Source organism: Stigmatopora argus, chromosome 10, assembly GCF_051989625.1.
Source record: "Stigmatopora argus isolate UIUO_Sarg chromosome 10, RoL_Sarg_1.0, whole genome shotgun sequence".
NCBI classification, from domain to species: domain Eukaryota; kingdom Metazoa; phylum Chordata; class Actinopteri; order Syngnathiformes; family Syngnathidae; genus Stigmatopora; species Stigmatopora argus.
Genome location: NC_135396.1, coordinates 13,545,336 through 13,563,522, shown reverse-complemented (window position 1 = coordinate 13,563,522; position 18,187 = coordinate 13,545,336). Strand labels below are relative to the sequence as shown.

Genomic DNA, 18,187 nt, shown 5'->3' with positions numbered 1-18,187 from the left:
ATCAAAAGAGAGCAGCAATTGAGATTTTTACACATAAACATGTCCAAAGTGGTTTGATGTGTTAAATCTTACAAGTGCAATGAGCTGCCTAACTACAAAGTTATGGTGAGGGAATTGTAGGTGGGTGGCTGTAATAATTCCCAACAGTTCTATGTGCTCAATAAAGACATTATGAGAGCAGCCAGTATGTAATATGAGCCCATATTCCTTAGCAATAAAATTTCCTGCCAGGAAATAAAAAGCTGAATCACAAAAATTTAAAGGGAAAAAAAAGTTTTGAGTCCATCCGCTTTTCTCAGTTTGCCTTGATTTACACCCCAACAGTGAGTCAGGTGACTATAAGCAAACCTACTCAAAAGTATCCCTTGTGGCCCCTTGCTTTGTCTCACTTGGGCCCCCACTAGTCTGGTGTTTCTGGGAATGATTTGTGTGTCCAGACATCATAAAGTCATAAAGATGGCCTAAGCACTCTGTTAGTGTTTCTACTGATAGGACACCTCATTAAGGCATGTGGGACGACCATGTGGTTGTTGCAGGCTGGGCCTTTGCAACAGTCTGGACAGAGGACATAAATCAGGCAAATGAAACAGGCTGTAAAAAAACAGACCTGAAATGGCTAGAAAAAAGTGAACAAAATCATATGCCTGAGAAAGCGCTGTTTTCACTTTCCAAGGCCGTTCTCACCCAGAAGAGTGACTGAATAAATGAATGTCAATCCCTGGACACACACAAAAAAGTCATGCACAAAAATCTATAGCTATATCCAATAGGAATGCAGCTAATCATATTTTGTATTTACTGTGGGTCTTTGGCTTGTTTCATGTTTCTCTTATTTTGATTCTCTCTTAAAACACACTCAAATTAAAAACAAATAATAATTAAGGAGAACAAAGTGTTACAGTGAATAATATGGTTTTAATTGTGTGTTTTGTGTGTTTTGTCAGGTGGCTCTTTGATTCTCTCAGTTTAAAACTTTTGCTCTTTTTGTCCAACTTGTTTGCCACCGCTGTTCGAAAGAATCTTCCCTCATACACCAATTTTAACTAAAATTTGTAAATATTTTTAATAGATAACTGAGAGTTTCAAAGTCCCACTTAATGTTAATACAAAAAGGAAAACATACCTGAGGATGAAAGAGGAAGCCTGGAGCAGGACGCATGTACTTGTCTTTCAGTGTCTCAAACGGATCACTCATTCTCCTCTTCTCAACCCTGCTAATAGTAAATTTCTATCAATTCTCAACACACAATTAGTAACAGAGTTTGACGTTTGCAATATAACTCGCAACAAAATAAATCAAGTCATTTATTGAGTGAAAGTGTAGGTAAGTGACTAGAGCAATCAATGTATTTAAACAACGTGCTTAATATAATTTACTATTTGGCACATGGGAGTATGATATATTAGTTTCTGGCCGTTATATGATCCATACCAATTTTGAAGGAAAGTTTGTTTCATTTTGGAAGGGCACATTTTGAGAGTTAATTGCATTTATGTCTATGGCATGTTGGACACAGTACGATATGCTGATGAGAAGGTATAAATGCATCATACACTACAATGCTAATGAATGTGAATTTTGTCATGGTTTGCTAATTTGTATGACAAAAATGCTAAGGGTGTACTGTGCTAAACTGTAGTCTTTTATGGGAGTGTGGTTTATGGTAAAACCACTGGGATTAACAGTACCTGTAGATGGGGTCCATGAAGAATGGAGTCGGCCTTGCATGTTGTAAGTCAGGCTTTGACGTTTCCATGACTGCCTTCTCATCTTGATGACCATCAATCGTTTTTTTCTCTTCTTCTTTTGCACTGGATCCTCGGTCTCTGGTCCCTAGGCTGAGGTCCAAAGGCTGATCCTGACCAGTTAAGTGAGAGATTTCTCGTTTGGAAGCCGCAAAACGGTTAGACTTCTCCTCCTTTCGCCTAGTGGTGAGGTCAAATGGTGACTCTGACGACGATTTGCTCTGAGCCTTTTTGCAATCTCCGGCCTGCAATTGTGGCTCACTCTTCAGCACTTGAGATCTGGCATCTCTGTCTTGAACAGGATAGACTGGTGGAGAGAAAGTTGTAAAGAAAGGTAGAGGGAACATCGAAGGGTAGGGCAGCGATCCGACTTTTTTGTCTTGCAGTCCAGCCAGACCTGTAGAGCCAAAATACTTCTCTGCAATGGAGGCAATTGCCTTAATAGAGTCATTCACAGCCCCCGTAACAGCTGTGTGCTCCTCCAGTGAAGAAGGGATGAGGGAAGGTCCAGCATTGCTGCTTGTCAGGCTCAGGCTCTGGGGACTACCATCGCTACCATTTATTTTGTGGCTTTGGCCATTTTCCCGCATAGCACCCCTGTCCCTGTCAGTCTCTATATCACTTTCAAGCTCAGAGCTTGACATACTCTCTAGATCACTTCCACTTGGTGTACTGATGTCTTCAAGATCACTGCTTTCAGATTGGTCGCTTTGCTTGTTGCGTTGCTTGGTGGAGGACAATGCGCTATGTGTGTGAAGGTCTGAATCTGCGATCTGACTTTCAGGACCACTGTCATCTTTTCGAAGTGCCTTGAGGAGCTCTCTAGACTCCTGAACTCCAGGGCAAGGAGGCAGGAGTGGATTCCGGCCTAGCTCTGCACTAGACCCAGTAACAGCTGTGAGAACTTGTTGTCTAACCGGAGAAGAAGTGGTAGGAAAGGGCGGTGGACGGTGGTAGAGTCCCGAAGGGAAAAGGCCAGGGAAACTAAACGGGAAGGTTGGAGCGGCAGGGAAAGTAAGCCCACCGTGATGGCGGCTAGCCCCAAAGTAATCAGCCAATCCAGCACTGCTATGGGCCATGGCCAAAGTTGTTTTATCCAAACCTGGCCCACCAGGGAGTGACATACTTTGAGCAAATAATCCTCCTGTCGTGAAATGGTTTTTTCCCTCGCAAAAGCGCCGGTGCTTATTCAGAGACGAGGTGGTGCTGAACATCTGACCACAGTCCTTGCACTTTATCTGCGTTCTGCAGTCAGCATGCATGCGTTTATGACGGCATAGGTTTGAGAACTGCGTGTAGGATTTATGGCATACCTCACCTGAAGGGCACAGAAAAGTAGAAAAGCGGGTTTCACTATATGGCACACAGATGAAGACGCAAAAAGTGCTAAAAAAAACTCATCTCACAATCATATCTACTTATTATATGACACTCAAATATTTCTGTGTGAAATACTCAGGTTCACATCAATAGTGTGACACAGGTTTCCCATCAAAATACGATGAGGTGTGTTCAGATCCTGGTATTGTCATATGATGACAGTGTGAGTCAGTTGTTACCACTCATCACCTGCACATCAAAACAAGTTCCCAGGCATCCCTTGCCTCATTGTGTCCCACAGATTCTATAAACAATTACATACACAAACACGCACACACACACACACACACACACACACACACACACACACACACACACACACACACACACACACACACACACACACACACACACACACACACACACACAACATAGACAAACTATGTCACAGAGAAGGATGTGCAAAAGAATGCAAGCATACTGACGTGCACATGAATGTGAACACACACACACACACACACATGCACATTCTGAGCAGTATGAAGTACAATGGCTCTATTTTGGGTTTGTGAAGGAAGTAGAGTTGAATGAATCCTATCCTGCAGTCTGGTTCCCAGGACAGGTCCCACGTCCTACTGCTGCCCACCCCTATTGCCCACCCTACGTCTCTCCTATCGTCCCTCCAGCCCCCTCACCTTGTCCCCAAGCTGTGTCCCTGTCATCCTGTGCTTGGTAACCTTCCCACAGTCAATTCTATTCCTTTTGTGACAACATTTGACCCTGAGAGATGAACAGAGGCACTATCGTTTTCCATTATTAGTCTGTCAACAATAAAGTACTATCCCTACTGTTTACTCATATTCAGACAGGTGTTGTTTCTATAGAGTTAAGTTGGTATTGTATTTTTCTCTTTCAATAAGTTAAAAAATACAATGACTGTTGTCAAGTGTGGTCAACCTTTTATGATTTTTTTAATCCTATATCCCAACTATATTGGTATCAGAATGTTTAGGTATGTGAACTTGAAATGATTGGAATCACAGAAGCAATAATCAAATCATACCACAATTATTATTCTAGGAGAAGACCCACACAAGCCCGGGGAAAACATGCAAAGTCCACACAGTGAGGACCGATCGAGGAAATCACTTGCCCATCGTGCCTCCAACTCTTATGCATTTTTTCCAAAATAATTTTTCCTATAATATTCAGGTTTTTAGGTGAACTAAATAATATTTAAGTGTTTTGGCATCAAGCCACCTCGTGGTGTAGAGGTTCACTCGCCCAACTTCGGTGCGGGCAAGCGCAGGCTCGATTCCCCCTGATGGCGGTATGATTGTGAGTGTGTATGGTCGTTTGTCTCTCTGTGTGGCGACCAGTCTAAGGTGCCTGAGATCAGTTGGGTTATGCTCCAGCAACCCCCGCGGTTGGAAGATGAATGAATGAATTAATGTTTTGGCATCAACATTTAATTAGGGATTGAAACAACAGAATAGAAAATGATGAGAAATGTCATATGATTTCCAAGCATGAAACTTTTCAATCCCGACGGCTCTTGTTCTAAGCCACTACTGATAATGTCAAGGAATGATTGTACGTACATGCAGAGAAACATTTCACATGAATAGCGTTTCACATTATGGTTTCACACACCCCTTAATAGTAATGGAGCCTACATATTTCAGTTGATTGCAGCAAATAGGCTGAAGTACTATGAAGACAGCAGTACATGTGGTTGCTATTTGGGAAGAAGAGTGTAGGCCACATGTGTTAAAGTGGCGGCCCGGGGGCCAAATCTGGCCCGTCGCATCATTTTGTGTGGCCCGGGAAAGTAAATCATGAGTGCCGACTTTCTGTTTTAGGATCAAATTAAAATGAAGAGTATAGATGTATATTGAATTTCCTGATTTTCCCCCTTTTAAATTAATAATTTTCTGTCTTTTTAGTTCAAAAATCATTTTGTAAAATCTAAAAACATATTTAAAAAAGCTAAAATAAACATTGTTATAGATCTATAAAAAACTGAATATTCAGGGTTTTTAATCCAGTTCTTTTAATCCATTTATTAAAAATAATCTAAATATTATATCTAAAATGGTCCGGCCCAGGTGAAATCAAGTTGACGTTAAAGCGGCCTACGGACCAACCCGAGTCTGACACCCTTGATGTAGGCCTTGGTTGGAAGAAGTAAAGGGTCTGCAGTCATCCTAGATTTTATTTACAGTATGAACGTTAAAGTGCTCGATTGAAAATATGTGTCGAATAACGGGACAACTTTTCACATGGCTTCATGTGGCGGGTCAGCGAACTAGAAGAGGGGGTGAAGGTCATAATGCTTTAGGGAAAGGAGAGTGTGAAAGGTCAAAATGTGTCGTACTGGGTATGTGAGAAGGATAAAGACGTGTGTGTGTGTGTGTGTGTGTGTGTGTGTGTGTGTGCTCGCGCATGCGAGTGTAAGTGGAGGGGTGTTATGTCAGTCTAGGTCACTTGGGTTAGACCAAGTAAAAGTGGATCCAATTACATGCTAGTTAAATAATCATCAACATATTTGTATGCCTGCGAGGGCTGAGTATGTAGAGTTCCTATTTTAAATAGAGTATGTCATGACTCTCAATATTAATATCCTCCTCTCTATTCCCTTTAGGGATACTATATGCTTGAAAAGCTGAAAAAAGGATCAAACGACAATTGGTGGGAAAGGTTTCCTAGTCACACAAACATGTTATTTGAGTGATTAAATTATTATAGTGTACTGAGGAGACTTACATAGGTAGGGTCTTAGTGACTTACACATGAAGGGCTTGACACTGCTGTGGATGTGCTTATGTTGCTTTAGGCCCGAAGACGTAGCGAACGTCTTGCCGCAGTCAGAGCAGGCGTGGGCCCGTGCCCCGACGTGCTGCGAGCGGATGTGCCTCTGCAGGTTACTGGGGTCTGTGAACACCTGCTGGGGAAAGAAACCATGCAGAGACATGAGGGGTGTTACTATCGACCAAAGGCATAGAACCGAGGGCTATAAAACAAAGCAAACAGTGTTTATTTGCCACACTTTTCCCCCAAAAAGTCATCACATTACCTTTGAGCAGTTTTCACATTCGTGGTGTTTGCCACTGTCATGCGACATCTGATGTCGGATAAGGTTTGATTTCCAGTTGAAGGCCTTGGGGCACTGGTCGCATTTATATTCCCTCTCCTCAGAGTGGGACAGCGTGTGGGCCTCCAGGCTGCATCAATCAGATAAAAACAGCACATTTAAAAAAAAATACATTTCTTAGAAATTGTATGTGTCTTATGCTGCCCTGAACTCATTAGGGATAAACTTGAAATGTGTGACTGAGTATTACAACAGTTGACATTGTTGCCACCTGGTTGGTTATGATAGTGCAGTGCCATGAGGTACTGGGACTTGATGAATAAATTCATTCATTCATCATCCATACCGCATATCCTTGCAAGGGTTTCGGAGGTTACTTTAGCCTATCCCAGCAATCATATGGGCACATGAGCACACCCAAACATTCAGATCTATTTATATTATCTTGTGGAATGTTCTTGAACAAGCTGGATGACGATAATTAGGCTAATCATCCAATTGACAGTAGTCTGAAGAGAGTGGCACGGGCTTCTGAATCACTAATTGCCCACATTATCTTAATGACAAAACATACAGCTTGTGGAAGGTTTTCCACAGACTGCCTTCTTTAATATATCAGCAAACCAATCTGAGCATTAAGGTAGCATTAATGATTATCAAAGGCTGACACTTAACACTCATATGTTAGATGTTAATGATTTGCATTAATTGACATGTTGCTTAATTGCTGTTTTTAATTCATCTTTTCTATTTCTATTCAATGCCTTCATTGAGATTTTAGCTAGAATTTTGATGGCACTTAACTTATTTATGTATTGGTGTGATATGCTTTTGAACTCTTTATTAAATTTCCATTGTTCAATTTTAAATTAAACATTCAAAGAAGTATGGTTAAAATAAAAATCTGGTTGACAAATACTTAAGTCATCAGAAAAAAAGCAATTTGCTATAGTTTCATTTTTTTTAAATGATAAACTGTGTTGGATGGTCAGTTCACTTATTGTTTAAGAGGTCTATTTTTTCTTGTCTTTATGGACATTTTGAAGGAATTTGTTTATGCAAAATTGATATTGATATTATATTCCCTCTCCTCAGAGTGAGACAGCATATGGGCTTCCAGGCATCAGGAATCAGATAAAAAAAGAACAATTAAAAAAAAACTCATAAAGGATGAACTTGAAATATGTCAATGTGAGTATTACAGAAGTTGACATTGTTGCCACCTGATTGGGAATACTATGACACTGCAATGCAAAAAAATACTGCGGCTTGATGAATAAATAAATTAATTCATCATCCATACTGTGCATACTTGCCTGACTTAGAGTGAAATTTATGTATTAACTTATTTATTACCTATTTATTTATGTCTTAAATGTCTTTTCCTGTGTCTGTATTCTCACCCTCTTGCTACTGTGACAGTGAAATTTCCCGAATACAGGATGAATAAAGTTATCTAATCTAATCTAAATGTAATAAGATCATTGGAGCTAAAATCGTCAATAACCTTAAAAAGTGTTTGGACAAGGAAATAGCTTACTCTTTCTTGTCTAAGTTGTATATTTCATCATTCTCTGGACAACTCTGGACAATAGTCCAAAATATATTTCTGATTAATCAATTTAATATATTAGCAAACATCTGATTTTGGTTTGAAAGAACCTTTCCAGCTAGAAAGCTTAAGAGTTAATACTAAACATGATTTTTATGTATGTATGCTCTGTGTGGTGAATTAATTCCTTTTAATTGCACTACTTAAACTAATGAATCACCAATCAAAATAACCATTCTTGGTGACCTTACACTAAACAACGCCTTTATTATGAGAACACAATGTGTGCCAGTGAATAATTAAGTTACCTTTGGACATCTGGGAAGACTTGATCACACTCTTTACACTCATGAAACTCATGAGACATGTGGAAGGGTCGCAAGTCCTGAGGTTCCTGGGCATTGATGTCACTGTCCTCTCCTAAAGACAAGATAAATAATTCACATTCTGCCTAATATTTCCAAATGCATGCAGTATTGACTATCCGGACAAACAACCATTTCAAACCTGCATCAAGAAATGAGGAGGGGGGCATCCCACACTGCTTCATCTGGTGGTCCAGTAGTAGGCTGCGGGACTCAAAATGCTGGTCACAGTCTTCACAGTGGTACTGTCTCTCTTCTATATAACAGTGGGAAGATTGATTAAATAAATCCCCATGTAAATTGTCCCAGTGATCAATATCATACTGCAATGATGAGTGTATGATACGGACCATGAATATCAGGAGCCATGGAAGTATCACATGAGTACTCTTCTGCCTTCATGAAAAGTAGAAGCTCTTCACCGGGAAAAATATCTCGAGTGACTTTGTAGAAGATCTAAAAAAATAAAATAAAATAAAAAACACAACATGTTATGTCTTAGTTCAAATAAATGCCGAAAAAACTATTTTTTTCAGTCCAAAGTTGCATTATAATACATGATGACAGAATCTGGGAGTATATACCCAAAAAGGGTAAAATCATTTATTACAAGCATCCACCTTTTTGTATACAAAAACATGTATGACATTCACACATTGTTTTGAAATGAATCATAGAAAAGGCAACAAATACAATTCTCCAACATAGACAAATTGCTCAGCAAGTACTTTGTAAGATAGACACACAGCTAGTGGGTAATGTGTGTAGTTGGATATGACAGTGAGCCAATCACCCGAGACATGGTTACTTTACCCTGGGAAACCATGGTTTAAAACATTCAATATATTTAGTGACGATACCAAAATTCAATTTATGAATGTTCACAATTCAAAGGAGTTAAAATTTAAATATTCTGCCCCAGCCCCATATTTTTATACATTTAGATTAGATTAGTTTCACTTTGTTGCAGTAGCAAAAAGGTGAAAACACAGATACCGGAAAAGACATTACAGATCTAATACAATAGATGATATATTTTTTTTTAATTATATATATATATATATATATATATATATATATATATATATATATATATATATATATATATATATATATATATATATATATATATATGTATATATATATATATATGTATATATATATATGTATATATATATATATATATATATATATATATATATATATATATATATATATATTATACACACAAAAAGTTGTGGGGCCTTAAAAGGGGCTTATGGCTGAAGCGACTTTAGAAACATGGCCTAATGATCTCATCTTGTGTTGGCATGACTTTTCACTCATTGAAAAAAGGGTTGACATTGTATTGAACACTACTAATAACCTTTTTCTTTTATAATGGGATACGTCATTTAATCTCACTCGTAAAAAAATACAATAAAATAAATGTCCGGATCACTCCTTTTTGTATTGCTAAAACATTTATATTTCATGAATGCTTTGAATTAAATTTGGCCAGAAAAAAATAAAAAAATAAAAAAAGGTATGAATCTGAATGTAAAACATTGTTTGTCCTGACAGATGTGTGATGGAATAGCAACAGGTACTGTGTGACTAACAAGAATAAACCTAATTTTTGAATAATAAAGTGAAATAGCTGGTACACCAACTACTGATTTAGTCATTTTGACCAGCCTTTTTTTGCTAGTGCAACAGTAAAAGTACTGCCGCATGCGCAGGCATAGCCACACTTGAGGAATTCCCCTAACAGCTCCACCTCTTTCCCATAGGCCTCCGCAGACGAACAGTGAACACACACTTACTCATTTGCACACACATTGCCCGACACCCAGTGATCTCACAGTGGTTAAAGTTAGCAGGTTCTTCTATAGATTAGATAACTTTAGGGTGGTGGAGTTCACGGGGACAAAGACCCCTCTTACTAGCAATACTACAGACTGCCATTGAAAAAGTGAAGAAGAAAAAAGAAGTCCCATGTGCTTTGAATAAAATACCATTCTGAAGTTGAGAACCTTTTACCGGATTCTTTTATGAAGCTTGTTTAGCCATCAATGGGTGCAATTACCAGAATAGGCAATCCAACTGGTTAACTTGACATAACTAGTTTTAGCCATATTATTAGCACCCACACCTCGGTGACTCCTACGCGCACTCATCTGATTGGTATGCCACTTAGCCAACTTTTCATGTGGTAAAAGACCAGACAAAATCACAGTACAGATTATAATAGTGCACTGAAAACTTATGAGAGCAAAAGCCACAGGAATCCAACTTCTTTTTTTTAAATTCTGTATATTTTTTGTTCTGGTTAATACGATTAATCACTGCCATCCTATGAAGCGACAAACTGTTTTTCTGTTTTATGATTTTATTTGCACCCACCAGAATGGCAAACCTTTTAATGATAAGCATCCACCGCCTCTCGAATGAATTCAGTGAAAATATGTGATATGATCACATAATAATTGCACAAGCTAAGGCAAAACATGGTTTTGTTGTTTGGCAAATAACTGAATTACTTTCTCAGTGCATAAGTAGCTTTCTTTAAAGCATTGAATTGCCAGGGAACTCAATTTCAAATGCAACATTTTACAATTCTTTTGGGGAATGTAACAAACAATATAATTTTTAAGGAATGACAGCAAGCTGTCTAATGGTGTAGAGCAGGGTCAGGAACCTTTTTGACAGAGAGAGCCATAAAAAAAATCACATTTTCAAATGTTCTTCCTTGAGAGCCATACTCGTAAAAGTCAAAATACATGAAAGTGTGTTTTTTTTCACTGGACTACTTTTAAAGTACAAATAGACTGAATTCTTTTGACAAGATTGTTATGCCGTTGAGTATCAATGGCGATATGCATGGAGAAGAGTCTAATTTAAAAAAAAATGAATAAAAAGGCAGTAGAGGTTGTGTCAACGCCACAGTACCGATGTAACGCTCCTATTGGTGTGTTTGGGACTCAGCGCTTTCCATATTATAGCTCACAGGTTAGCGAAGAGCCTCATGCACCCATCAAAAGAGCCGCATGTGGCTCCCGAGCCATAGGTTCCCTGGTGTAGAGGTTCTACGAGGATGCACGGTATAGAAGCTGAAGGAATGATTGAACGAATGAAATGTATCAATAATATTAATATAAAGAAATAACCAAACATTTCTGGACAAACAAACAAAAAAGTTATTGTGGTGAATTTGAATATCTGGATGAGACATGTTTTTCACTTCCCGTCTCATTGATTTTTATTCATGTGGTGGTTTCATCTCTAAGTAACTGACAATCATTGTGAGATGCATTCATGTCCCCACTCAATACTAAGTAAGAATCAATAGACTCAATGAGATTAAGGACGCACTCAGAAAAGGCCATTCGAGTTGTGCTGGACTTTGATGTGATTAGGGTCAAGATGGTGTAAGACGAGGTCTATCAAAACCAACTTTGGCCTTGGGGCGTAGTTCATTGTTGACTAGTCACCATTGAATCGCAGGGTGCAGGTCAACAAACAATATTCACCCCAATCTCATCGCTGTAATTTTATGACATTTCTAATTTGCACACTCACCAGACAACTGTGACTACATTATCCTTCTACAAAGCACTGTAATCATATCGGCACATGAGCACACCCAAACATTCAGATCTCTTTAAAGTATCTTGTGAAATGTTCTTGAACAAGCTGGATGACGATAATTAGGCTAATAATCCTTTTGCCACTGAGTTAAAACGGTAGAATGAGGAGAGTGGCACAGGCTTCTGAATCGCTAATTGTCGACATTATCTTAATGACAAAACACACAGCTTGTGGAAGCTTTTCCACAGACTGCCTTGTTTAATTCATCAGCAAACCAATGGGAGCATTAATGAAGCATTAACAGATTGTCAAAAGCTGACACTTAACACTCATGTTAAAGGTTAATGAGTTACATTAATTGACATGTTGATCGATTGTTGTTTTTAATGTAAGTTTAATTCATCTTTTCAATTTCTATTTAATGCCCTCAGTGAGATTTTACCCTGAATTGTGATGGCAATTAACTTGTATAAGTCAACTCTTAATTTTCCGTTGTATAGTTTTAAATGATACATTTAAAGAAAAATGGTTAAAATAAAAGTGTGGTGGACAAATACTTAAGCCTACAGGAAAAAGAAATTTGCTATATATATATTTTTAAATGATTGTATTAGATGATCAGTCCACCTTTTGTTTAAGAGGTGTATTTTTCTATGTTTATTGGCTATTTTAAAGCTATTTTGTGCAATAACTTCGGGGTGTGCAATAACACTGTGCAATATATTAGATTGTGCAATATTTTAGAATTTACCTTGCTAGGACTTGACTTTTTATATTTTTATATTATAATTATTTATGTTTTTACTGGGAAAACGCACTTTGTGGAGTAGCCCCACCAATTTCGTTATATGCAGCTGTGTATGGTGACAATAAAGGCTTTTGATTTGATTCATTCATGCAAAATTGAGTGTATTACTTGGCTGAGACCAACAGGCTCCATTAATTCAGTTAAACACAATTTCAAAATGGCTGGAATTTTTATATATTTGCATATTCAGAACTGGCATTTAGTCAAAACACCCCACCATGTAATAAATATGTTATTTCATCTTTACTCTGAAAATTGTGGATTGCATGTCTCGTTTAATCTTTTATGAGGATTGTGCTGCAACAGGTGTATCCAGTATTGATAAAATATATTTCCATATTTTTGCTAAATCCACGAAGATGATTTTACATTTACAAAATGCATTCATGATGTAGTTGAAAAGCGCGAGGAGAGAAAAAAAAAATCCCAAACAACGAGACAAAACAACCTCTTTTCCCCTCTCTCCTTACTCATTCCTTCCTCACTCGCACACTCACCCTCTCGAGATTTGGCCATAAAGTTTTATGGTAAACAGAACTGGGTCAGAAATAAGAGGACGGGGGCCAGTTTTACTTTCACACTATAAGGACTGAAATGGAACTTGCGAGTGAGCCATAATGACCAACACACCTGGAAATTGCTGAGTTTGTATGACATTGTCGTCATATAAATCTCACAGCAAATCATCTCCAGTAAAGGTGGATTGTTTAAAACCACTAGAAGAGATTTAGCAGCAGTATAAACTCAAAAGAGCCCACTCTGTCTCCTCTGTTCAAATCTGGTGGTAGTGTGTGTGTGGTACTTTATTCCAGACTTCAGACTCAGCACTTCTCTATGGTCTCATGGACTATGGAAGCGGCCTTTTGTACATGGTCGATTGGTCGCCGGTCTTTTGGTCGCCCGGAAGGTTATTGATAATTACCATTTAAATCGTTGCTCAAATTCCCTAAATACAAACTGCGAATTACTATTTAGTCATACTTAATGCCCTAGTAATTATTAGGCTAAAGAAAAGCTCCAAATTTCCCAGACTTTTATTGTTTTTTTGTTGGAGAACTTGTTAAGACCCTGACTGACGTAGCTTCTTAAAGGGACAACGCATGTACATACAAACTCTTATACACTCACACGTCGGCTCAGTGAAACTGCTCACGGCCATTGTTGGCTTTTATTGATGCGTAGACCGTGTTGTTTTACCTTGTTTTGTCGTCGGTCTTTTGGTCGTCAGTCTTTTGGTCGCCAGTCTTTTGGTCGCCGGTCTTTTGGTCGCCCGTTGTGGCGGTCCGGGCGACCAAAAGACCGCGACCAAAAGACGGCGACCAAAAGACCGGCAACCAAAAGACCGGCGACCAAAAGACCAGCGACCAAAAGACCGGCGACCAAAAGACCGGCGACCAAAAGACCAGCGACCAAAAGACCGGCGACCAAAAGACGGCGACCAAAAGACCAGCCACCAATCGACCGCACACGTTTTTCTAGTCATATGGGGATGACTTGCCCAGGGAAACAGATGCAACACCTTGCACTCACACAAATTACTGAATGCATGCATTTGGACTAAAAAAAAGCACAAACAAAATGCCCTCATAAATGCACACAGTAGCAAAAGTGACCGGGCTTTGCAAGACCACCCCACATTTAGTCTATTCAATTGAAGTATACAGACGGGCATTGTGAGTCGCTACAGCGTGTTTTCAAAAACACCAATGTTGGCCGGAAGGCTTAAAGACGGCACATTGTACTGCGCTGTGACAGTGTGTAATAGTTAACAATCACCTCATCACAGCCATGTCCGAGACCTGTCGGAGCCTTACACGGGCACCGGAGCAGAACCACCGTGTTGACAGCAAGTCACACCTTGCGCACGGTTCTCTATGCTTGTTTGTCTGCCTGTCACTTTGAAAAAAAGAGAGGCCAAGTGATTCCAGACACCTCGTGTCTTTCAAGGGAACTTGAAGTGGACCTTTCGGCATCCTGTTAGGAAAAGTGTGAAGACCTGGGAACCGCTGATTTGTTCCTGAATAATTTTCTGTTGTCCACCTAAGACTGGATTTACTGCACCAATGATACCGAATGGTACTATGTTGAACTCTGATTTCAAACAAAGCCTTGCCATAGAATTTTGTGTAGTTCTTGTAGGAAACTGATGGAATCATTAGAATTCTGAATGATGGATGATTTCAGTAGTCTTATCTTTAAGTAGACATTAATAAATTTGAATAGGTTCTTCACATCTGAGACAACCGTCTAGAAAGTTGTATAAAACATGATTTTAGCATAATCCTACTATATTCATGTACCTGCACTGTCACTTTCCATTTTCCTTTCTCAAAACGGCTGCTGTGAAATGGTAGACTTTTGGTAGACTTTTTTTCTTTAAACCATTTTGCCTCACTTTGCCACTTTGTGATTTACATACTGTTCATCTTTTTTTTGGTTGTTGTAGGAAACTGATGGAATCATTAGAATTCTGAATGATGGATGATTTCAGTAATCTTATCTTTAAGTGGACATCACTAAACTTGAATAGGTTCTTCACACCTGAAACAACCGTCTAGGAAGTTGTATAAAATGTGATTTGGTGATTTTAACATAATCCTACTATATTCATGCACTGTCATTTTACTTTGTCAAAACGCCTACTGTGATATTGGTAGACTTTTTTTTTCTTTTTAACATTTTGCCCCAATTTCTGATCTACATACTGTTCATCTTTTTTTTGTTCTTGTAGGAAACTGATGGAATCATTAGAATTCTGAATGATGGATGATTTCAGTAATCTTATCTTTAAGTGGACATCACTAAACTTGAATAGGTTCTTCACACCTGAAACAACCGTCTAGGAAGTTGTATAAAATGTGATTTGGTGATTTTAGCATAATCCTGTCATTTTCCATTTTCTTTGTCTAAACGGCTGCTGTGAAATGGTAGACTTTTGGTAGACTTTTTTCTTTAAACCATTTTGCCCCACTTTGTTATCTACATGCTGTTCATCTTTTTTTTTCTAACAGACAGAATTCTTTTTCAGCACAGTTTGTTGAGTTCTCACTGAGCGATAATGACAAGCATGAAGTTTAAATTATTTTCCTCCCCAAACACAGGTCATGTCACAGAATGCTCACACGCGTGTCAGGTAAAGTTTAGTCTCTTGTCCACCGCCCTCTAAGAAGGAATGACTGAGTGGGATTAGTGAGGTGAACAGACCCCCATGGGGGCAGCACGCACCTTTGGCCACAGCCAGGTGAGCAGCAAAGGACTGTGACATTCCTGACATATCTAAGAGTTTATATCGCCAGCGTGACAGGGAAGTGTGGAGAAATATCATCTCAACAGGCCGCCTCTGATCCTGCCCTGTGGTCCTCGCATGGCAGAAGCCAGTATACAATTACAGAATGAAAACACGCTGATAGCATAGAGTGTCTGCAGTTATACTGCATTGTGTGTATGCGTGTGTGCGAGAATTGAGAGCAGGGTGGGCCAGTCGCACAAGGGACTATCTGACTTGGATCACAATAACACCTTTTAAGACAAGCAGGACAGTGGGCATAAAATGAGGCAAGCGTTTAGGGGAAACGGTTATGAAATTAAGGTGCTGCTACATTGAGGTTGTGCTTGGTTTTCTCCTAACGCACAGCAGAGAGCACAGATTGATAAATAATGAAATCATGAAAGTCAGTGTGTAGTAGGTGTCTCCACATACCTGATCATCTATCTGGCAGGCAGTCAGATTAGGTTGTTTGGCAGTGGGGGCAAACTGGATGAATTTCAGCCAGCTCCCGATATCTGGCTTGCTGGCATCAACACAGTATTTTACATGGCCTGACCCGTCCAAGATCTGGGGAGAAAGAGATGAGTACAGATCAATATCAGTCCAGGTTACAGTGTACTAACCTCCCTTTGAGGCCAGAAGCCTTGAATGTTGGAAGTGACTTCATATAGAAAATGACATTTTAAGATCAATATAAAAAGATGATCATTTTGTGAATTAAACGTGTTGTTTTGTTGGCATGAAATGATTGGTAAATGTATAAAAATGAATGTGTGTGAACATGAAAACACATTGGATCTTATTTTTTTGCAGGGAGTTAGATTTTATTAGATTTTTGACTTTCAAAATACATTACTTTTTAACATTATTACTATGAGTAGTAGTCTTTATTGTGATAAATAATCTGCATTGTAAAATTATATTCTGGAAAACGCAACTTTATCGCGTGGTACACACACACACACACTAACACACACTAACACACACACACACTCACGTCTACACACCAGACAAGAGATAACTGAAGAACAACCTTTTATAAATATACTCCATCTTCAAAAAAAGGACAAATCAATTAAAACCAACTATTTAGAAACAAAGGCAACGAATAGCTCTGTGACAAAAAAAAACGCTACTTACTTTCATTTTCTGGCCCGACAGAAAAATGAATGGAAATATTTATTGCATGAAAAAAACATTAATATGAACATAACTCATTTTTGTTCAGTGCAAAAATTATATAGAACACGCTATTTGACGCCGTTTTTGGAATATGTTTAAAATACATGCATTTTCATTTGGAATACACACATAAATCGAAACAATAGACCTGTTTGTGTTCCTTTTAAAATCACAGTCGACCACGTCAAAATCGTATTATCAAAAGAAGAATGAATTATTAAGCTTGAGTGAATCCTTTTGTCTGTCTCGCCAACATTGTTCCTCCCGTTTTGACCAAATTTAAAAGTCACTCCGCGTTTACACTGACATCCCCCGCGGACAAACGCCTTATTAGAATAATAAAAGAAATACTTTAAAAAATCATAGTCGGCTTTTCTTACCGTCTAAAAGCGATTTGCGTCGGCGTGCGCATCAAGATGAAGTGCCGCTCAAAGTGCGCAAAAAGTGATGGAAACTCCTCTCCAAGAAATATAGATTTATTTGCAACAATCTCATTCGCTGCTGTTAAGATGCGAGGTCCATTTGATTAAAAAAAAATGTTTTGCGCTTCTCCAAGACGCGAACCAACGCCTCTCCGGTGCGCGCACTCTTGACTATCCGCCGCAGAGCGCGTGTTTTTCTCAAGTCCAATTCTCTCATCCCACGTTCCCGTCCGACCGGTACATCTCCTTTTCTCTTCTCTTCGCAGTGTCCCACAGACGTCCCCGCTGCAATTCCCTCCGGTACATCAACTTGCTTCCAACTTTTCACTGCGCACGACTCGTCCGCTCCTCTCATGTCCCCCCCTCCTGTCCTGACGCACCCAGGTGTCCCCCCCGCAGACACCCACCCGCCCTCTTCCCGGATTGTGATGCTTAAGATGTATCAATTATATGATAAAGAGGCGCTTTAAGAGGTCTTCTCTTGAGTGTCTTTCTCTCTTTTTTTGTTGTTTTTAAAAGCAAGATCTCATAAAGCAACATCCATCCTCACGGCCCCTTTTTGGGGAGACTGTCCCCCCGACGGAAGCGACTCCTCTCCGCAGTAAATTGTCAAGTGACGGGGGCCCTGGGTCGGAGAGGTTGAGCGGGGTCAAAAAAAGGTCGGGATGAGGCTTCTTAGGGGATGAACAGACCCGGCACACTTTAATGAACCAACAGAAGTTTCAAAGGCGGCCATTGTTCACGTCTTCTCAAAACTTGTTCACAACACTCGGTGTCGGTTCATTGTGATATCAGGGGCATTTTCTCCAGTTTCCTTCAAGGTAAGGTAATACTATTTTTTGGAGAATAGCTGCACATGG

The 18,187-nt window shown here is 39.2% G+C and overlaps 1 protein-coding gene across 12 annotated transcripts in view; it reads right to left on the bottom strand.

Annotated features, from left to right (window-relative positions):
• mecom (MDS1 and EVI1 complex locus) overlaps positions 1 to 18,187 on the bottom strand; it is a 71,482-nt gene that overhangs the window by 12,574 nt on the left and 40,721 nt on the right. For 2 of the 12 annotated variants that reach the window (XM_077611837.1, XM_077611836.1), the window contains 8 exons: positions 16,156 to 16,290; positions 8,428 to 8,533; positions 8,220 to 8,333; positions 8,021 to 8,132; positions 6,143 to 6,290; positions 5,833 to 6,013; positions 1,690 to 3,064; positions 1,124 to 1,214 (listed from right to left, as the gene is read on the bottom strand). In XM_077611837.1, the coding sequence (XP_077467963.1) occupies positions 1,124 to 1,214; positions 1,690 to 3,064; positions 5,833 to 6,013; positions 6,143 to 6,290; positions 8,021 to 8,132; positions 8,220 to 8,333; positions 8,428 to 8,533; positions 16,156 to 16,290 (2,262 nt within the window). Of the gene's footprint in view, positions 1 to 1,123; positions 1,215 to 1,689; positions 3,065 to 5,832; positions 6,014 to 6,142; positions 6,291 to 6,431; positions 6,561 to 8,020; positions 8,133 to 8,209; positions 8,334 to 8,427; positions 8,534 to 16,155; positions 16,291 to 17,285; positions 17,633 to 18,187 lie in introns of those variants that run through there. The other 10 variants (XM_077611844.1, XM_077611838.1, XM_077611840.1 and 7 more) reach the window with 10 other exon arrangements.